At 33.9% G+C, this 24,339-nt stretch overlaps 1 protein-coding gene across 3 annotated transcripts in view; it reads right to left on the minus strand.

Moving 5' to 3' along the window:
• The window catches only part of LOC149574878 (sister chromatid cohesion protein SCC2-like), a 210,077-nt gene that overhangs the window by 69,179 nt on the left and 116,559 nt on the right, over positions 1–24,339 (minus strand). For all 3 annotated transcript variants that reach the window (XM_089814728.1, XM_089814727.1, XM_089814729.1), the window contains one exon: positions 15,437–15,560. In XM_089814728.1, the coding sequence (XP_089670854.1) occupies positions 15,437–15,560 (124 nt within the window). The remainder of the gene's footprint in view (positions 1–15,436; positions 15,561–24,339) is intronic.

Below are 24,339 nucleotides of genomic sequence, written 5' to 3' on the forward strand. Positions count from 1 at the left end.
ATGTTTTTTCTTTCAAGAGCCTTCTGAACCTAGAGCAGAGGATGTCTGCTGAAAAGATTGTTGGTGATACTTTGGACAATGCTCCAAAACTTTTCAAATAAGCATAATGCTCCAAAACAAACCGCAAAAAGTCGTGATTTTTAGGAGAAAATTGAAAAAACCAAACATGATTTTTGGGGTGAAACATAATCAAAACCCAATGTGATTTTTGAAGTCAAAAATCAATCAAAACCTAACAATACAACGCTTCGTTTATTTTTAAGAAAAACGGTAAAACCCAATAGATAATTTTCTAGGAAAAAATTAAAAACCCACAAAGGAATCCCACACAACTTTGTGAATTACAGAATCACAAATTTTTAAGGGAGAATTAATAGAAACCCATAAGAAAAAAAAATTTAGGGAAAAAAACTATGAAAACCCATCAAAATTTTGTTTGTTTAACCTTGTTTTTGTTTGGCAATAGAGTGATATGTATTAAGAGGAATATTAGAACATCTCAATTTTCTTTGTAAGGATTTCATTAGTTTTAAATTTAATAATGGTTTAATGTATTGACTTAGTCATACAAGTTTTGAAATTTTTCAATTATGTCAATGCTGATTTATATTGACAATATGCGTTTGAAATCTATTAAGTAGGATATGGTAAAGCTTCTTAAAATGAATGAGGGGGATGTTTATGAGTAATTTTGGGTCGATAACGAAGAAACAGTCTATTTGATCCATCCTAGTTTATCTAATTGTTTATCTATTCTGGAAGCTATTGAATACGTTACCACTAACCATTCTAATTGATCAAACTTGTAACAAATCTGCATATACAGCACTCAGCCATGAATGGAGCATACAAGATCAGTCGGTATGGTCCTCAGGCAACAGTTCATCATATGACATAAGAGGAAATAGATATAGTCATATCATGGTTTTTATCTTTTTGTTGTAACAATAACAGCTATGTAATATTTCTACTAGGGTATGCCCCTTTCATGCTATAATAATGAAGGACCATGTTCCGGGGCAAGACTGGAGGTTTTCTTCCCCGTTCTTTCCTACCAGTGCCCGTTTGAACGGAGACATTATGTTGTATGTTATTTATTTTAATTAATATAATCAAGGCTTCGGTCGATTATCGATCCAAAAACAAAAAAAAACCATCAAAATTGTTTTTTTTTAGGGGAAAAATTATCAAACCCAACAAATTTTTTTTAAGGAAGGCAAAAAATGAGACTTTTCATGGTATAGCAACACATGCAAACAACATGCAACAAACATGCAAGTATAAGCAACCCTCAAAAAGTAGAGCCCCAAAAAATTTGAAGGGTGACCCAGACGAGCTCAAAAAACCCAGAAAGAATATGTTGTCGGTTTTTGAATCGCTTGGCTCGAAAATTGAGGCACCTAGAAAAATCTAACAACAACCAAGTTGAGCTCTCAAAAAACCCACCAAGAATTAGAAATTAGAATTTTTTTCCAAAACCGAAAATCAGGATTTTGAACAAAATGGCCCTGCTGCAAAACAAAAAACAAAAAAATGGCAGAAATGTGCAAAAAAAACAAACGGATCTAGACAAAAATGGGTTGCAGAACCCAACCAGAGGTCGACAGATTCAGATCTCTCAAAACAGAAACCCTAGTCGGATTATAGAGAGAGTTGGAAGCAAATATGCATGTAAATAATTTTGAAAATAAAAGGAAGATAATTTCAACCAAGAAATTATAATTATTTTCGAAAAAATTTAGAGTATTGGCTCTGATACCATATTACGAAGTAATTGGAAAATATTTGTTTGTTATTAACAGAAACCAAGAGGTCTATATATACAAAAGAATGGAACGATGTTTCCCTAGGAAACGATTGTAAAGAATAGAAAGTTTTTATTCTAGCAAAGAGAAAATTTAAAATAGAAACATTCTATTCTAGAAACAGAAAACTAAATATTAGAAACATTCAAATATTTACAAAAGACTACAATAGATGATACTAAACAGAGATGATAGAAACCATCTACTATCATAATATTTATGTTCCAAAAGTTTATGATAGTAGTATATCATAGGAAAGATTTGTATTATTGCCTCAAATGGCTTTGTAGCATAAAAAAAGGTTTGTAGCCCCATTAAGTATGAACCTGAATGTGAACAGAAGTAGAATCCATTGAGCATTCAATACAGAGATATTGTGTATAGTTCTCTGTCAAGGTTCTTACCAGACTTGTGAGATATGGAGATGAATAATACTCATGAAAGAATATGCAAAAAATCATAATGTTTTGTTCCAGACTTTAAAAGGTTTAAGGAGGTTAAATATCACCTCAAGAGATGAAACCTAGCCCAAGGGACCTGTTGAACTAAGTATGTCTACTATATTTACAGATAGATTGCAGTTTTAGCAGTATGGTTACTTTCAAATTCGAAAACCTTGCATTGGCACATGATCCTAATTTAATTCTATAGTTTGACCATTGTGTGCGTTGATCAGATACAAATTCATTGAGAGAAAAGATCATTTTAGATAACAAGAGGTGTCATAAATCTGTGACATAAGGCAAGAAGAGAGCATCTTGTTTGAAGATTATAAGAGGAAGCAAAACTACCAATGTCTTTGTTTAAAATCTAGAAAATGATGGCAAAAAAACATGAATTCATATTTTGACAATCTGAATGTTTACGTCCCCCAGATGGAGGCTCATGTGTCAAATAATCTATAGTTTATGCCTTGCTACTATTGAATTTCCCAAATAAGAAAATTAGAATTAGAATACTAGAAGCTCCTGAATAAGCATTTTGTATTGACTATTACCAATTATTATTCAATATTATCTTACATGGTTTTGTGTTTTTTGGAGGTACCTAGGCGAAAGAAAGTTTCTTATCCGTAACCAATCAAATTTGTGTTGGTCAATCCAAAGCAATTCATCAGAAGGTTGTCGAAGCTTAGAGTTTTAGATACCTGAGTATCAGTGGAATGGATGTACCTGTGACGACAATCGTCCTATGCATTCATGGCTTTGGAGATTTATTATATACGATGGTCTTCACAAGAGAACTTACAGGATGGTAAAGCTATTCAAAACAAGAATTCCCACAAGTGTTCCTTCGTCCAACAATTACCATGATAAAATACAAATTAAATATATTCATCACAAACAATCAAGCAATTTATGGTTTGTTAAATTTGTCTTTTTTGGTTGGTTATTTACTATTAAGGGGCATGATGTCTTGATGAGGCACCCCCATTGACTATTGCAAAATTATAAATAGGGGATGTAAAACACAATTTTAGGATACAATTCGTACATTTTTTTTCATACTAAAGCTATATATGCACTCTTGATATATGATATTCTTTCTTTCGCGATTGGCAAAGATTGAATGTTGAACAAAGCTTGTGGATACTAGATTATTGAGGAAAATTTTATATGCGATTTTTGGGAGCAAATTGTCATGGATCAATCATTAGTAATAAGTGTCTTCATTGCATTTTCTTTTTTGGCATAACCAGTAAGCACATTTGTTTTATTTATTTGTAAAGAGCTTTAGAGTCGAGAATATTATATAGTTTTAATCTTTATAAAAAAATTTAAAAATTTTGTAAACAATTTAAATATCAAATAACTAGATAGGATCATTTATAGCATTTTAAACTAGATTATCATAGTTATAGTGAAATATTTAATTGTTTTTGTATTAGTGTCTAGTTTGTCTCCATACCTTAGGAGTTAAAGTGCAATCTAGACTAGTTCAAAATTGCACATATATATATATATATATATATATATATAATCGGTTGCATCTTGATTACTAAATTGTTTATAGTTGAAGTACATAGAATCTTATAAAGTTGTATGTTATATACTTGTAATTATGACTCTATTGCCCTTTAAATTTTCGCACTGGTCTTTATATTACACGTGATTCATAATTTGTATGCTGGCAACTATTTCAAAACCTTCCTTTGAAAAATTAGTATATTCATTTATTTCAATAATTCAGAATCTACAAGTTTGAAACTTTTACTTTCTGAAGTCATCATTGAAGTTGCGAAGTTGGCATTATTTCAGCAATTTTCATTTTTTTTGTACAAATTGGAAGTTTTTAACATTTCTTGCCATATAGGAAAATTTTGTTGCATTCATATTCAAATTGATCTGCAATAAGTATCTTGGACCTAAGTGTTTTGTTCAAGATCAGGTGCAACCGCCTTGGCCTTGTAGAGCCAAAGTGCAAAAGATCAAACTAGTTGATGTTGTTACGTTGCCCATAACCAACTGGATATCCTAGCATCGAGTTGGAATGACTTGTAGGATTCCAATCTACCAACAAGATTCACAATTCATTTCCAAAATTCTCATTTAGGCTATAGTGGTGGGTAGTGAGAATGTGGCCCAAGTGATTACAAACAATCCCAAAAATTGTAAGCGTGCACGCGCTTTGTCTGAGAGTCGACATGACCAAATTGTTTGGACAACATCCATTGTACACTCCCTCAACTTGGTCATGCAATAAATTAGCACTTAAAAAGATTGGGTAAAGCAAATATGCCAAGAAGGGGAGGAGATACATTTTTTTTGTGACAAATCGATTTTCACATCATTCTCCAAATTGGAGTTAATATCTATCTATTTATCTTTTTGTCATCTTGTGTGGCCCGCACTTTAAGTGTGTACTTACTTGGCACTTGATCCTTTATCTCTCACATACCACCTCCCGTGAATACTTCCGCACACGTGAAAATAATGGCAATCTGATTATTATATTCAATCTTCCCATTATGTGATTATTTCCCTCCTATCCAATCATGTCCGACCAATTATGGGTTCAAAACCGTGATTCCCTCAACACGAGGTCTGTTGACCTTATTCACTCGTCATGTCAATGCTTGTTGAACTATTCACGTTGGCGTGTATGCATTATTCGACAAACTTCACCTTGAAGTGCTTGTACCAACCTCTTCGCTGTCCTTTATTGACTCAATAGTGGGCGCCTTTAATGTCCCTAGGCCTTCGTCCACATTTGACGTATACTTGCCAGTAATTCCTTCCCCATGTTTCATTTCTTGCATCGGCTTCTAATCACTTGTGTGAATGACTTTATGTTCGCACAAACCGCTTTGTATATCATTTTGTATTGTTTTCTTTCTTATTTGGCACGGTTCACTTTGATACATCTTTTCTATTTTATTTTCTTTTTGTACATAATGGTTTCAAAATCCTTTAAAAAAATCCAATATAGCAACAGGAAAATAAGTTTCATTAAAAGAATGTCTCTATTCAAACATGTTGAGATTCATATGATGAACGACCACCAAATCATAGGTACGCAAGACAGGATTTATAATATTTACTGCAATCGCGTACAACATGTTCTCCATGCCCACTATCACTCTAATGTACTGCCTCATCTTTTCTCCCACGAGCAAACCTAAAAACCTCCCTTTGAACCTTCACATTCTCTGCTAGTTAGGAGAAGCTTCTACCAAAGAAGAGAATGGCAGACAAGTTATTGTACAGTGATCTGCGTTAGCTATAACTCTAGACACAAAGCTATTGTAGGCTATCCCATTGTAATCTGATTCCATTGCTTTCACTGCCACTTTTACCGTAGTGTTCTTTGCAAGTTTTTCTCTGTTCTTTTCAATTGTTTCTTGTTCTTTCTTGTAATTTCCATCTACAATTAGGCTATAATACCATGTTATTTTATAAGGATCGATTGCAGATGTAATAGCACTGCCTTCTTGGTATGTGTGTTCCAAGTGCAGTAATCTCTCTTTATATTGTGGATGAGATATGGATAGACATGTTCCTTCATGGAACATGTCTATTTATTGATATTTAATTATTGATTATATAAGTTGTGTTTTACAAAAAATTGCAAAAAAGTGAGCCCAGCCTCTTTTTTTTTTTTTTCTAAAGCCCCTAAACCCTAAAAACGACCCTCGAAACCACAATGCAAGTTCATTTACTATCTATAATCATGAATGTGTTGATTTTCTTTATTATCATGAAAATAGATTAATTATCAATGTCATTGATCAAGCATACTAGATTCATAGATACATACTATGAAATGATTTAGTTTTAGAATTATGTATATTTCTCTTTTTTTTTTTGTGTGTGTGTGTGTGTGTATATACATATATATATATGCACGAATCCTCCACGAATCATAATTGAGAAAATAAAAATTCCCCGAATCCACGGATCCGATTCCATGCCCGAATCGGATTCTTGTCACGAATCGGCAACTAAGACACACACACACACACACACACACACACACATAACTTCAGTTTAATCTCTAAGTTTATCCAACTGAAGCTACCAAACATTAACAGAAATGCACAAAAACGTTAGGTCAGAATTAGGCTTAGTTGTGTTAGGAGGTTAAAATTGGTCCAATTGCAATAAACGACCAAAGCGACATGGGAGCTATCACAAGGTGCTACTTCTATGGTGAACCATTTAAGCATTTTACAACCTCTTGCAATTAAGGTCCTCTCACTGAGGTTCTTTTACATTTTGTTTACCACCTGTATTCTGCAATTCTTTAATTTGCATTTCATTCTTTTGCTTAATTTTGTGGACATTATCCAGGTTGCAAGTTCTTTCACTGCTGAACGAAACTGAACTACATGCGCAATTTTTAAATTTGCTTTTCATTTTTTTGTTTTAAGTTGTGAACATTATCCAGCTTGCAAGTTCTTCCACTACTGAACAGAATCAAAGTACATACTCCATTATCCACTTTGTAAAGTGTAACCGGTTAGGCTCAAAAAAAACTTTGGTTTACATTCATACCAACTTGCATCTTTTATCACATAAGGAGCACTTTCCAGGGCTATGTGTTGATTATTTATGGACTGGGCAGGCGGGTAGAACACAGCCCATGTTGTAATTACTCACTCCAAGCAGCATTCTTCATTCTCGAAGTAGTAATCTGCATACAAGAGGATTCAAAGATAGATATATGCAGTATGCAAATCGAGATTGTACTGCTTTAAGAACTGAAGCAGAATGTGGGTGACAGAAAGTGGTGAATTTCAGTCGTTGAACAACAAGAGGAGAGTATTAATGCTGAAGCTAGATCTGCTATAATTCGCACCAATACAAGGCTGTGATTATTAGAATATTTCATAGGGACTATGGGAGTCGGTAATATATTTCACAAATCAATCTGCAGCAATCACGGAATAAAGAATGTCATATCCTTCATTTTATTCCCTCAAATGCTATTTTAGATTGGAAACACTAACGTTTATGAGTGGTGTGGCAATAGAAAAAATTTACTTAACAAAATCAGACCCACCATACATACTTGCTAAGAACAATAGAATATTAATTTCTGCCAATAGATATGAGGGTAAAATTTCCAATAGCCAATAGTAGCATGTTGTAATGAAGTTGGTGTGTAGTTCTTGCCATCAATGTTCAAAACCCATTAGGGATGAGGTCCCCCATTTGTGGCCTCACTGGTTCATAGGTCCAGGTCAAAGCATTTACCCCTCTTTTAAAAAAAGGTAAAATTTTCAATAACTCTTCTGCAATTAAAACATATAGATGCCACCATGTAAGGCCCAAGTAATGAGTCGGACCCACATTAATAGTCTTGACGCTATCACCAATCTCCAGTAAAGTCCATAAACCAAAATAACAAGCCCTCAATACATATCATCAATATCACACGTCAAAATGAATAAGCTCAGCTTGCAACCATAATATGATTGTTAATGTTTTGTAGCTTTGTTCTAATAAACTCTAGTGAAGATATGTGTGTATATATATATATATATTTGATATATTTGAGATATGCATAAATATATATATACATGTATATTTTATAATTATTTATATATTAGAGAAAGAGATAATATATAATTTGTATATATAATTATAATGGTTAATATTATGAATAGACATTCTTGAAGAGACATGTCTATTCATAACTCTTTCTCCATATAAATATATTGATAGTTGCATTTGAAAAACACATACCAAGAATAATGGCAGTGCTATTACATTTGCAGTGATACTTATAAAATCAGCATGGTATCAAAGCAGGTTCCTTACCAGGTCTGTACTACTTCATATATAATTTTTAAATGATGATGAGATGGACGATACTGTGTAAAGATTTCTGAAGAGACCGTAGAGAAGACATATAAAGATGGATTTGTACCAACCGGGCTTTTGATATGTTGGATTCAAAACTCCTGTGAACATTCATGGGCATAGGTTTAGTTGTCTCACCATTGGTCTCAAGGAATTGTTGGCAACCAAGTAAAATGAATACGACTGCGAGGACGATGAGGGAGGTTAAATGCCTTGACATCGTCATTGCAAATACTACTCCAAAGTCTTTCATCTACTGCACATTATATTGGAAACTACAAAGGATATAAGAAAGAAGAAAAACGATAAAATAAATCGCATAAATATATGATTCGATAAAATAAATCGCATTCAAAGGCAATTCACTGGATTTGACAAACTATTTTATGTTATAAAGAGAATATGACATGGCCCTTAAAAGCGGCTGACCATATCATTGTAATGGATAAGCTAATGTGTAAAATGATATAAGTCTTACCATTTAATAAATATGCTGGTTGAATCTGCAGGGATTGGTAAATGCACACCTAGTTACATTTAAACGATTGTGTGGGCCTATGTAATCATTAAAGATATGGAGGCATTCAAGATGTCCAACAAACTAAATTTCATTTGACCTGGGAATGGCATAAAGGGTTAAGGGTGGAAAACCACCAATCCCATAAAGGAAAATATGTCATCAAGCTTCACATAAATATAAACCTGCTATTCCCAGCATTGCATGCATAACATTGATTTTGGAGGTAAGTATATGTTTTATAATATTATTTATGGGATGTGTCATCATTAATAATTATTTCCTAGTTATACTATATGAGATAGTATAATGGAAAATATATGATGATTATATTCATAAATAAAATAAAATATATTTTCAAAATAATTTATTATGTGAGTATGAAAAGTGAATATTGAGTTTATGTTATCTTATTTCTTATTTTTGAAAATTTAAAATGAAGAGTTGTGTGATATATATATAATGAATCTTATTTAAAATTTGAAATCACTCTCTCATGATTGTGGATTACTGAACATAAATCTATATAAAGTATAAATATATGATTTTATACAATTGAGAATTATAATGTGAATATTTAGGATAAATGCACTAATATTGTTAGTAACATACATGAGTTAAATTACTAACATTTTAATGAATGTTAGCATTCTTATTTCAATATGTATTATAAGAGTAATGTTCCTTGATCTTTTCCTCCGAGAATGTTATTACAAGAAAATGATGACTATTATCAAATTTAGAGGGAGTTTGACACTGGATCTGAAGCAACATTGAATGAGGAGCTCTGAAGATTGATATTCAGGAGGAGTTTGAAAGTCCATAGGTGTGACTGCATGATTTTAATGGGCCTACCCCCTATGTACATCGTGAGGAAGTGACGACTTTCAAATGATGTCACTTGTATTTGAAAAAGTTACTGTAAGGTGACGATCTTACAATAACTTGTATCATGAGCTCTAAATTTGAGTAAATGGTGAATGTCTTGCATCTCAACATTCTAGGAGGCCATTACTCAAAGAATAATTGGTGAATATCATGTGATATTCTGGGAAGCCAATATTCTTGAAATCAAATGTCATATCAAAACCTTATTTGAGTACTTGCTGAATATCATTGATATTCTGGGAGGCCAATACTCTTGATATCAAATGTGATATCAAACCTTATTTGAGTACTTGGTGAATATCATATGTAGATATTCTAGAAGACCAATACTCATGATATTGAATGCAATACCAATGGTGTAATATATCTCTCGTGTTTATCCTCCCTAGCTAAGAGGGAGTGTTAATGTTTTGTAGCTTCGTTCTAATAAACTCTAGTGAAGATCTATATATATATATATATTTTTTTTTTATAATTATTTATATATTAGAGAAAGAGAGAAAGAGATAATATATAATTTGTATATATAATTATAATGGTTAATATTATGAATAGACATTCTTGAAGAGACATGTCTATTCATAACTCTTTCTCCATATAAATATATTGACAGTTGCATTTGAAAAACACATACCAAGAATAATGGCAGTGCTACGATATTTGCAGCAATACTCATAAAATCAACAATGATATTTTCCCAAAGTATTACTACTGAAATATTGAATCATGGCAAAACATTAAATTCACAAGGATTACAAATTATTAATCTTTATAGAGTTGTAGTGTTCAATAATAAATATTTTCCCAAACAAAACATAACTCAAGATTGAACCAAAATGAGACCAGCAAACATTAATGTTTCTAGAAAAATTAGAACAAGTTGACTAATAGATTTGCTTATATATATAGTTTTGATGAAATATGCTTGTGCCAATGTTAAACTTCCACTCTCATGTTTTCCACAGTAATTTTCAAGAAAGATAACAAGCAAAATATTTCTGTAATTTTCGCACTGTTCAAAATATTGAAAATTGTTTCTGCCAATATGGCAGAGTTTACTACCAAGTACGAAGCATAATGCACTAAATCTAGTTTATCACCACATTCATACAACTGAATAGAAAAATACACAGAAATGGTCAAATATATCTTTATTGATTGTACCAAGAGAGCTTACATACCAATACTAATGATCACTAGTGTCCTTTCCCATACTCTTAAGATTCCTTCGCACAAGACTTTTCCTAACAATTAGTTAAAGTACTTTATTTTACATAATTACCTCCTACATTATCCCCCCTAAAAAAAGAAGTCGACGACAACATTGACAATTTAATACTTTAAGAAGAGGGCTGAGATGATGTTCCTAGCATGGTGGACGCTTGTAGTCATGCCAAATGTTATTTAAGAAGTCCCACATCCTGTTCCGTCACTATTTGTTTAGTGTGTGCACCTTGTAGAAGCCGTAGTGCATCCATTCCATCCTTTTCTACATCCATTCTTCCTTTTTTTGTTGCTGCCAATCGCTCTACATGTTTAGCGGTCACCTGTACAAGTTTAGATTCAAGTTTCTCAACTTGCTCCCCCAGGAAAATTAAGTCACTTTCAATCTTTGCCAATTCCCAATTAGCTTTTTAGATCCATGAAGGTGGATCGAAAAACCTCCTCAATCTAAGACAAAATAGTCAGAGGACCATGTGCTTGTACCACTCGTGATGCTTGCCATTGTTAAGATTGTCCCTCTGCTTCCTCTACAGGTCATCCCTAGTCAATGAATAACCTCTTAAATTCCTCATGGCAGCCACATTTCATGAAGTGCAATAGTGATTCCATAGTTGAAACTACAGTGGTCATGTCTGTCTTCCTGGCTTGCCTTCTGACTTCATGTGTAGCTTGTTACAGCATCCAACTCTTGCAAATACCGTTGGAAGCGTTCTTCAAAGTATAATGGGGCAATGTGCTAACTTTCTACTTCCATCCAGTCTACTCTGTTTGGGGACCCCATTCGACTTTCTAAAGCCATAGAGATGATTCCTCCATCATTGGCAGTGTAGGATTTCCCAACAAACTTGGAGAGGGGGGTGATATGTCCACCACTTCAAGCTGAAATTTGGCAATTAGATTATCAGCCTCCTTCTCCAGCACACCACAATCCTCATGGTTTTTTTGTTATTCATGTGGCCCTTTCTCCATGGTACCAAGGTTTTGGCGTTCTTGTGGCCTCGTCAACTCTTGAGTTTGCGATGTTGGTAACAGCGTTCATGTTGGTAAGGGCTACCACCAAGGCAATTGGTTGTGCCGTTTAGATTCCTCGAGGAGACTAATTTTACCATATAGCTTGCCCTTTTCGTGGTTCCTAGATCTAGTACTTTAGTATCAATATCTTCTCAACTGGAACAAGATGAGCCATGGACAAGATTTGGGAGGCAGCAAAGTTTATCTGCTTGGATCCTCAATCTAGAAAGGTAGGTCCACCTACTACTCCTTCCTTACCTGTGCTTGTGTCAATGTCGCCTGCCTGTTCCTTGCTCATACGACCTGTGTCCAAATAGCAGATGTCTGTATAGCCTGTGCCCATACAATAAATGTCTCTATAGCCTGTGTTTGTACTCCAGGTGTTTGTATGGCATGTGTTGTCCTTGGAGGCCATACGCATACGAACTAGGAGGCCATCCTTCCTATGTGTGGCATCATCTCTTCTCGTGCTTGTACCTCTTGCTTCCCCCAGAAGTGGTCCTTCTACTACCTCCACCATTTTGATGTCTTCTGATGTATCTTCTCTGATTGTTCTTGAAGTGTGGCATTCTTCCTCTACACCCCAGCTCAATTCTTTTGATGATGTTTCTTCTTCCTCTTCAGCACTACTTTACATGTCTTGTGTATCTTGTGTGTTTGTCGCATCTTCTCTTGCCTTTTTCTTGCGCGATTATCCACCTCCTATACTTCCTCCTGCTATGGTATCCAAATGCAACCAATAAAACATGGTAGGTTTGCACAACTCGACTCTATGTGTTGGAACAAATTTCCCCAAAATTCCGGCACTGCTTATGTGTGAATTGCTTCTAGAAACAATGTTATAGCATGGTAAGGCATGTAATATGTCTTGTGCTTTAGCACAATGAATTCTTTTATTTTGTCTGAAAGTAATTGCGCCCAATTGTAAACCCTACCACTATGCAACCCTTTTACCTATGGAAGCATAGAAATGGCAATATCCAAAGTTCCATTGCCTCTGGTTACTTTTCCCTTTATTAAATCCACAAAGCACCTCCATTTTGCACCCCCAATGAGGGTTTTTCTAATTCCTCAGTTGCTGCTCTAGATACCATACCATTGTTCCTGAGTGAAGTTCTCCTTGCATACCAATTCTACAGCATTCCCGCCTATCGTTGTAGTATGGTGGTGAGTATTCATGCCTGTCCCGCAGGTGAACCAGGTTTGTTCCTCGACATCGATGCCAGTAACGGTTCTGTCAATATGGAAAATTTTACTGCCAAGCATGAAGCTTAATGGACTTAATTAGTTTATCAGCACATTCATATAATTGAATAGAACAATACGCCCAAATGGTAAGATATATCTTTATTGATTGTACCAATAGAGCTTACATACAAATACCAATCATCACTAGTATTACTATATACTTTCCCATACTCTCGGATTCCTATATAAATGGCTCAGGTTGGCTATCAGAGTCATTCATTGCAATCCTTCAAAATATCTTTCCATTGAATTCCTCACATAATTACCTCCTACAAAAATCTTTCCAATGAATTTGTCTCATAAAATCTTTCTGTAAATGTATCTTTGATGCAACTCCATAGGATTGCACGAAAACCAGCTATAGTAAAACTATAATATCCCCAACCGGATATTTTAACAAATGTCTTAAATGAATCGAAAAATTATTAAGAAATATTTGCATTGAACAGATTTTCAAACATCCACTAATAAAACCAGCAAATACTCAGATAAACAACCTCAAAATTGCTATTGCATGATAATAACCAGCAATATCATATCATTACATAATCCAATCTTAAAAATAGCAGTATATCAGATTCGAAAACTAGAAAGGAACCTAAAATGCAACTGTGAACTCTATCACAAATCTACCACTAATGATGAACTATGTTTCATCCAATCCACAAAAGCCTAATGGTTTCCACTCTCAAGTTTTGAAAATGAAAGTTGAAAGCTTCCCAAGTTTCTCAAAGAGAAAACTAAAATCCAAACTTAACCGAAGCAAGCTGAAATGTATCTAGTTTTATTCTTTTAATGCCCAATGCAATGACTTTTCAGCTCCCACTTTCTGTCTTTCGTCTTCTTCTTTTGTCACCTTTTCCCCTTTTTAATAATAAAATGGCATTTTAATAATTTGCATTCAACTCCAAATAAGTCATGTGTAATATTTTATGAATTGGTTTTGTAGTTTTTTTATGTTCTTATATGAACTTAACATCAATTATTGCTTGCACGTTGATATCCATCGATGGACACTGTTAATGGAATGGTGGTAGTTTGAACATATTACATTTTCCTTAGCAGATTACACTATCTTAGTTGAAGTCAATGGCTAAACTAAGTCTAGTATAGTCACAAAGACATTCACAGTTTATTGCATTCTAATAGTAGATTAGCTTCCTAAATCCTTGCCCTTACAGTTTGGTTGGAAGTGTTGCAAGAAGTTAAGGTCAAATCGATATCCTTTAGTTGAACAACATAGTCCCTTTGTGATAACCAAGATGTCACATCATAAAACCGATTAAAATTCCACCAATAAGAAGGAACCTTGAGGTTGTTTAATTTGATCACACAATCTGGCTACATTGTTTAGCATATGAATCCTTATTCAAGAGAGCGTTGGAAATTTCGTGTTTCATCATGAAATACTAAGTATTTGATTCTGCATGTTAGACTGTAACAAAACTCACATTAACAACACTCTCCATCCATCACTTCTTCATGAAGAATACACCAAAGGATAGAGAAATCGAAGAAAACATTCAACACTCTTATGCGTTCTACACTCCAGGAGAATTTAGCAATGACACAAAACAAAATGAAGCAACACCTTAATCAACACTAAATGAAAAAAATTGAAGTAAAAAATTGCGTCTTTGTATAATTACAACCATGTAGATGTTATTGAAACAACAAAATAAGGATAACCATTTTAACACCCCATTCTTTTTTCCCTTGTCAGATTTGATATAATATTTTCAGTGTTGCTAACAAAATAGAGTCACCTATATACACAAAAATGTTTCGATCTTCCATGTTTCCTACTTGAAAATCACTACAAAAAAATCACAAACATTAGCAAAGCTCAATGAGGAAGTAGTCCTTCTAATACACACTACAAGGTTGTGGAAAGACGATTACAAAGTATCTAAACAAGTGGACAATTTTCACCACTGAAAATACATCACAGAAAGATGAAGCATTCTTGAGAAATCATCCAAGGATCATCGACATTAAAAGCAGTGTTGTTTTTTAGGGAACAGCATGCCATACCATTAACTTTAAGTGCATTGTGAATATTATAGCCAATTTGTGGCTAGCTTGGCATTTAATTAAATAAAAAGACCAATTTTATAGTTGTATATGCATTAGTTAGGTTGGCTCATGTGGCATTCATGGAATGAGTATGGTATACATATAGCACCTATTTGTTCATTGATTATCATAATATTCCAAATTCTATTCCTATTCAGTAATTTTAAATATTGAACCCTCAAAGTGAGTTTATAAAATTATATTTTAACCAATAATGTTCTCAAATTCTTTGCAATTCATAAAGGATATTAGATGAATCTTTGAAAGTGAATTACTTGAATTATTTTATGCATTGTAAATCCAGTGGACATTTAGAAGTGTTTTCTGAGGTTGGCATTGAGCCAAAAATAGAGAAAACTCACCGGTTGATCCCTAGTTCCATAGGGAGCCTTATGCCCAGCATGTAGATACTTGAAGAACATTTTAAGAAGGAACTCAAATGATGTCACGCCTTTGGTAGCAACTTTAACGAGTGAGCAAAGACATCTGAGTCAAAACATTAAATGAAATCATAAGCTTCAAGTAAAGAACAGGTTGATATAGCAACCAATACAGAAATAACTAAAAATATTTTAAAAGTAGTATCTTGTACCCTTATACAACTCCATACTTTTGAACAAATATCAGAAGCTAAATTCAATAATATCTCTAGAAGAATTGCATCAGAATGGTTTTTTCCTCCATGCTTTGTACTAGTATTGGTATTTATATGGTCATTGTAGAGGACTACTTACATCAAGTGATTTTTTTCAATATTTTAACTTGAACCTAAATATGTGCAGATATGTACATGGCAATTGTGTCTGGTATTCGTTAAGCAGTGTAACATCTTGAAGATAATGTTAAAAGGCATCAAATTTCTTGCTGAAAAATCACGACTACATTAACAATTGGCTAATATTATGCAACAGACATAGACAACAATTATTTCAACTCAAACTGCTTAATATTCTGTTCTGGCACTATACACAAGGTACAACCAGAATCTTGAATTATATCTCTCTGATGAATACTTAACTAAAGTACCATTTGAATCTCAAGGTTCTCAAAACTTGAAATTCAATGCAATTAGTACTGCATGATTCTAGGGATGATTTCTTAAATACAAATATTAATTTGCATTGTAAAAATAAAGTTCTCAGAAACTTGCAGGCACTTCAGAAACTTAAACCCATTCTGTACTCCAAGATTCCATAAGGACACAATGTTTCTCAGAACAAAACTTGGATTTAGCAAGAGCTAATCATGAACTGGGCAGACTCAACATCAATACACTCATCATACTCAAAATTCATAATACATATAATACTTAACAAAACAAAGTTTCATGCATGGCAAACCATACAAAATTAGAAAAACTGCATTCACCTTTTTAAAACTCGCTAAAGTGAATCATAGAATCCTGCAAATATCCCACTAGATCAAGAACTAGACAAATTCATTTCATATTTGGTCAAAATCGCAAGTAACTGATACCATTAGGTCTGCTCAGTAGACCCATAAGTTATGTAAGTTTGTAAGCTTGTAACAAATCAGGTGAGCCCACACAATATATGTAACCTGTTAACACCCCCATCTCATTGCAACCCAAGGATATTGATCAAGATTTACAGTGTCTCCGCACTAGCATTGCAACAAGTGATACTTCAAAGGAACACAACTGTCTCTTCCACACAACATATTAGATCGATGAACAAGTTCATGCCATAGTCAACAGTAGCATCTAAAAAAATATAGCTTATACCATCAAGAATCTACTTCTTTCCGCTAAAGCGTACCTTAATAAAGTATTTAATATTATATTAATAGTCATTTAGGTAGTTTCTAATATCTCAGTTAGTTGCTTTAGTTTGTTTGATACGCTTATCTTTCATTTTTAGTAACTTTCTTCGTTGTTTTCTCTTTTTAAGGAGACCACGACTACATTTTGCTATCATTCATTTTATAAATAATGAAATATTGTAACACAATATCAGCGTTTATGTTATTTTTGGCAAAAAATTATTAAATATTGTAGCTTCATTACCTATAGTTTTTTTCCCACAGTTACCCAATTTTTTTACAAAAAATTAAGGTGTTATTCTCTTAAGTTTCAAAGGATTCTGGATGCTATAGAAACCCATCGAGGATTTTCTGGCTTCTTCTAGTCTGCAAGTTTCTATTTCTTTAACAGAAACTCAGGTTTCTCTACTTGCTTTTTTTGGAGGGTGGGACGAGTAAAGAGTTTGTAATTTTTTGCTTGTCTGCTTTTGGCATGATTGTTTTGTTTCAACCTGTGTTTTCCCCCGCACAAAAGGTTCATTCTGTCCACACAAACATTCTTTCTCATCCAGCAACAGTTTATTGTCTTTTTCACCGATGTTTTTGTGTAAGTTGTCAGCCCCAAGCAACCTTTTAAAACATTGAAACAATCTCTAAGTGTGGGAGTTGCCCTTTTAAGCTAAATCTCCACAGAAGGTCAGCTAAACCCTAAACCCTAAACCCTAAACCCTAAATTACAATAATGATGCACCAAACTACTAGCTTTTGAGGGAAAAGGGAAAGAGAAATGCATGAAGTTTAAGGGGTGTCATGCTCCAGATTGAATCTGTTGTTGATCTCTGCCTATGGCTGCACATAAGGTTAATAAAAAAACCCAATATACACAAATCTCAACTCTAATTTTCCCTACAAGGACTCATATGCAGGATAGAACAAATGAAATGCTTCAAGGGAAGTCATATCCACAATACAACATTCATGTGCAAGTTAAACAGAACATCCAAACTTAAAAGACAGAAAAGAAACATTCAGCATAAGGCAAGAACTATGCACATATGACAGAATGGTGACCAAAAGTAAGAACAGAGAAATTTACTAATGCAACGCAAAGGAATTTACAATTGCAGAACATAGCTACTGCAAAGAAAACCAAAGGACATAGAATATTTACAAGGGAATTGCCTGTATAGATTAGGTTAAGTGCACAAAGTTCAGGGATGAAAAAAGGGGTGTAAGACAACTTTTTTCTTGAAATCAGCAAATATGACAATAGTTAGCGCCAAATTTCTAGATGTGACAAGAGCAAGGGTTGTAGTTCTCTGAATCTAGTTTCTAAACTACTATTTTTTTTAAATGGTTGAGTTTAAAGCCCTAAAAAAATGGTGAGTACAAAAATTGGTCTCGTTTTATGTGAAAAAACATAATAGAGTGTTGGAGTGCTTCCCCCAAAATGTTAACAATTTTTTTAGTTGCTTCGATCAGGAGTTAGCTAACACCATGTACTTTATCCTGTATTTTTCTGCTAAGTTTTAACATATATTTGATTTTTTTATGAATTTTGTAAGTGGACACATCCTGAAGATGCAAATTTTTTGTGTGCCCACTAGAAATCATTAAAAACAAAAAAAAAATCAAAACCTTTTTTTTAAAGTGTGTAAATAAAGTCTAGTTTCTTAAAAAACTAACTTCTTGTGAAATTCAACGAACGAACCAAAAGTTAAGCTGAAAATACTACATGTTGGTTTTTGAAAAAAATGGGACATACATTCAAAATAAATTAGAGATACTTGACATAGATAGTTAACAAAGAGATTTACAATATCATGTCATCTAATTTTATCAGTATTCAAGCATGAGTAAACTTGATGGAGGGGCACACAAAAAAAAAATTGTTATTTTTTGTAACCTTCTTCGAAAACACATCTCAGACCTGTTTGAATCCTCCAAGCCTTTGGGTCAGATCTCCAAGGCAAAGACAATCTATAGGTTTGGTGGGTTCCAAAGCATTCAAAAGCTCAGATGCAAACTAGCGCATGTGCTATATAGTGTGTGTGCGCTATTTAAATGCAAATGTTATTTTGAGGTTGAATTCGATGCAACCTCAAAATAAGATGCATTCTATCTAAGTTACTAATGCTGGTTCTGATTCTGATGCGGGTGCAAGGTGTTGATGCACAGATTTCCTTTTGGGTGATTTTGGATGTGTTTGGGTGTGTCCATCTATAAATATATATTTCTTTAAAAATATATTTATGTATAATATATAATATAATTATGTATGCAAAGAAATGCAAGAAATAAACAAAAATGGAAAATAATCCATTCCATAGCATGATACTTTATTAATAGTTCAAATTGAATAACAGTAATGTCTAATTAGTAAATTACTCAAGTTCAAGATTCCAACACAATTCAAATTACAAAATCAAAACTTAGTTCACAGTTCAATGTTGATCAATCAAAAGTCAAGGCCCAAAATTTACAAATCAAATTCAATCAATCAAAATCATAAGGATTTTCAAAAAAATCTAAAATCTCATCAGCTCCTTCTGCGGCAAGACTTACAAGTCCATTTCAACCAAACATGGTTCCAGTTATGCTAGATGCACGTTCCATGATGTTATCAACATCATCATTTGTCATAACAATAAGATCCTAAAGTGTTGCATCCATGTTTGCACATTCAAGAGCTACATCCCAAAGCTTGGTTGACCCTTCCTTATATCCATTCTCCTTATGTGACAAAAGACATAAATTGGTATGTATATAAACTAAGTCTTCAACTTTCCTTGAGCCCAACCGGTTGCGCTTCACTCAATGGATATAGGAGTATGTATTCCAATTTTGTTCAGTAGGAAAAGAACTTGCAACCTGGATAGTGTTCATAAAATTAAACATACAAATGAAAAGCAAATTAAAGAATGTGAAACACTAAATTGTAGAATACAATTGTTAAATCAAAAATAGAGATAAACTTATTTGTGAGAGGATCTTGATTGCAAGAGGTCGTAGATTCTTGAACAGTTGACCATACATGTACCACCATGTGACAACTCCCCTGTCGTTTTGGTCCTTTATTGCATATGGAGCAAGTTTTGATCCTGAAGCAAATAAGTCAAATTCTAGCCTCAACTTTTGTGCATTTCATCATCTGGGAAGAGTCTTGCAAATGCAATATAGCAACTAGTAGCATCTTCTTCATCCACATATGGTGCAATTCTATTCACATATCAAGCATTTCCTGGCTATAGTAAGTTGCAGATAAGGCATATGCAAGGAGGTTCAATGGGTAGTCATCTTCTCCAAACGATGACAAATGATTGCCTCCACCTTATTACACAAGGGTTCACATTCTATAGGGTTAGTCTCATGTGCTTGTATGGAAAGCTTTACCTTTTCTACAATGTCCATGTCATCGTACACATCCCCAAAGCAAGGTGCATCTGTATCAGCAAAGCATAGCATAGTCATGATAGGCTCAGTGAAATCCAATACAAATTGCACACGAGCCCACCAATGCTCATCCAAGACCATACCCTTGACCTTCAAGGCTCTCTCTGAATTTGAAGCCTTTCATACACCCCATCAGTTACAAGTAACTATTTGGCTCAATGTTGATACCTTGAGGAGTCGTGTCATAAAAATAGTATGAGACACAAATCTAGTCTCAGCAACCGAAGCAAGTTGACAATGTAACAACAAATATAAAGCAAAGTTATAAACAAGTAATAATTTGATAATTGAACATGAATATAAAACTTATTCTAAATAAATAAATAAATGAAACTAACTAATTACAATTTTAAATTTACCTTCAACAACTCCAACTTGGAGAATGATCTGAATATGGATTGTGACATGTGGTGGTTTGTCACAAACATTTGTATCTCCTCTCCCTCTTGGTATATTTGCTTCACCCAATCTATTTGGGTGCCAATTTGTTGCATGACCAAGTTGAGAGAGTGTACGATGCATGGTGTCCAAAAAATATGGCCATATCAAGACTCGACCAAAGCACCTACACCCCTACAATTCTTGGCATTATCTATGACCACCTAGACAATATTCTCACTATCCACCATCTCTATTGCCTCAATGAGAATTCTACAAATATGAATCCTTAACTTGTCATTCACAATTAATCACCCTAAAAAACATTGCTCCTCTGGGAGACATTACAATCACATTAATCAATGGTCAGTTTCTTATGTCTTTCCGTCTATCAAACACACATGTTATACCAGAGTTTCCAAGATGTCCTAGTTGGTTGAAGAACTTTGTCTATAAAAATCTTCTCTTTTTGCAAAAGAGTAGTGTACACCTCTTCAAATCCAAGACTAATGTAATCAGTTGGTGCTTTAAGGATGGTTGCAACCATTTTCTTCCAATATGGAAATCTTACCAAATTGAAAGGAAGGCCATTGACATAAAGGCAACATGCAATTGCTTCATCAGCAAGCTCTCTTGCCTCCATTTTGAATGCTTGATTCAACGGACCTCTTTTGCAGGTATTAACTTCTACTTCATCTTCCTCTCCCACTTCTAGAAATAAATTGTGAACCCTTAACTTGTCATTCACAATCAATCACCCTAAAAAGCATTGCCCCTTTGGGGGACATTACAATCACATTAATCAATGGTCAGTTTCTTGTCTCTTTCCTTCTATCGGACAAACTTGTTATACCAAAAGTTTTCCAAAATGTCCTAGTTGGTTGAAGAGCTTTGTCTATAGAATTTTTTTCTTTTTGCAAAAGAGTAGTATGCACCTCTTCAAATCCAAGGCTAATGCAATCAACTGGCGCTTTAAGGATGGTTGAAACCATGTCCTTCCAATATGGAAATCTTACCAAATTGAAAGGAAGGCCATTGGCATATAGACAATGTGCAATTGCTTCATCAACAAGCTCTCTTGCCTCCATTTTGAATGCTTAAATTAATGGACCTCTTTTGCAGGAAATAAATTCTACTTCATCTTCCTCTCCAACTTCCAAGAATGGATGTTTGGAGGATGCAACATGAACGGTGGACACATGTAAAGTTTCTACAAATTCTGAACAACCAAACTGATATATTGCCTTTATATTCTGCTGAAGATGGTCTTTATCAATAGTAGATGGTATATTAAATATCCTTTATCATGTATAGTTCTACAATAATATATATTTATTTCAACTATAAATCGTATGAGGCAATGAATGCTAAAGGAGCAAACTTATTGTATTCGTCTATCCTTTATCCACATTCCTACCTCTTACTAATATGGCACCCAAGAGGCATGTCCTTAGAAAGGACATGACTCTTTCCAGGTCGGCCCTACATATAAACCAATATTTATATTGCCCATATCGGCGTCTCAAGGATATAAAATTAGTTATTAAATATACTAACTATAACTATGCAATTTAGAACATTATTAAATGCTCCAAGGAAGACGTCGATTAGGTTAATACTATAAGGTATTTAACAGACCAATCCTTCCCAAGGATCTTCATGCTTTACTAGATTTGTACGATCTACAATTCAAATTAGTTATGTTACCAAAGTTATATAGAATTAACACTCCCTCTTATTTTGATAATCAAACTGAGAGATATCCATTTAGAAGAAACAACAAATTTTCCTTCAGGCCTTGGAACAATTTCCCAAACATTATTCTTAATAATGGATTGGTATTCTTCCATCATAGCATCCTTCCATGCCGTATGTTTAATAACATCTAAAACATTGATTGGTTCTGATTTAGATAAATCACTCATGTTTGTTGCATAGCTAGAAAATATTTTGGGTCTTTTGCTTTCTCTGAAGGTTCCAGATGGTCAGCAAAGTCTTGTGCTTCCTCCATAGTCTTAATAGCCCAAAGTGGTCTTTTCTTAGGATTTTGAGTTTCCTCAAGATTAAGATTTTGAATTTCACCTTCACTTTCTTCAATGTTCTCCCTCTGAAACTCAGATTCATGATTTTCTTCAGAACTAGGTATATGTGTAGGATCTTCAGCACTTAAGGCTCTTCTGAATGCTAAATCTTCTTCAAATATTACATCCCTTCTAAGTTCAATGTTTTTCTAACCAGGTATGTAAACTCTATATGCTTTAGATGTTTCACTATACCCAACAAAAATACCTTTCCCCCGGAGGGTTCTAACTTAATTCTCTTTTCTTTTGGAACATGTATGTATACTAGGCACCCAAATATCCTAAGATGACATATTTTGTTTAACCTTAGAAAAGACTTCTTCGGGAGTCCTATCTCTAAGGTGGGAGTGACGACTTCTGTTTTGAATACAGACAGCAGTACATGAGGCTTCTGCCCCAAGATAATATTCTAAATTTTGATCAAATATCATAGCTCTTACTGCTGTAATTGTTCTATTCTTCCTTTTCGCTACCCCGTTTTGTTGTGGGTTATAAGAAACAGTATACTTCCTCTTAATTCTTGCTTCTTTACAAAAATCTTTAAACAAATCTGAAGTATATTCCCCTCCATTATCAGTCCTACGATTTTTAATTTTGTGTCCTGATAGATTTTCAATTAAGGATTTGAATTATTTAAATCTCTTAAGGATTTCTTATGATTCTTTACATTTTAAGAAGTAAATCCATGTTTTCCTAGAGAAATCATCTATAAAGAGTATATAGTACCAAAATCCTCCAAGAGAAGGAATAGACATAGGTCCACATAAATCTGAGTGGACTAACTCTAAAACCTAGAGCGCATCCTTTGCATATGCTCGAATGATCTTTATTCATATAAGTATCCCTTTCTTTGACAAATCAACTTTGATTTCTTAATTAAAGAGTTCTTAGACCAGTTCATTACTTTACCATCCATGAATGCAACCTTATGTCCATCATCTTCAAGTTATGTAATAGAAATTAGATTCCTCTTGATTCCTGGTACATAGAGTACTCTTTTGAGATGAAGAGAAACACTCGACTTCAATTTCAAGGTGCAGTTCCCAATTCCTTTGACAGAACGAGTGTAATTATCACCTATGGTAACTTCGTCATTAACTTTTTCTGATATTGAGTCTAATACTTCTTTGTATCCTTTAATGTGTTGAGATGATCAACTATCAATTATCCATGCTTTGTTTGATACATCATTTGATAGCGCTGAATACAATATATGTTTCTCAGGATCATAGTTTTCCCCTTTCCTAGTAACATTTGTACAGTTTACTTACTAATTTTTATTCTCAAGGCATTAGATTTATAGTGTCTAAATTTTTCACATTTCAAGCATTTTATTTTCGATAAATCTCTCTTAGGTTTCTCATTTCTTTGATTACCCTTCTTCTTCTTGAAGTGCTTCTCCTTACATTTATAGGAATTTGTGTTAAGGACATGAAGTTCTTCATCTTCAGTTTTTAATTTCCCTCCTTTCTTGAGTTGCCTAGATTCTTCTTGAAGGCAATCTCCTTTAAGTCTATTGAAGTCTGGAAGCTTGTCTCTAGCACTTACTCCTTGTGAGAATGTTTCCCATGAATCCGATAACCCATCTATAG

This window comes from Cupressus sempervirens, chromosome 2, assembly GCF_028749045.1.
Source record: "Cupressus sempervirens isolate cs-2001-9-10 chromosome 2, ASM2874904v1, whole genome shotgun sequence".
NCBI lineage: Eukaryota > Viridiplantae > Streptophyta > Pinopsida > Cupressales > Cupressaceae > Cupressus > Cupressus sempervirens.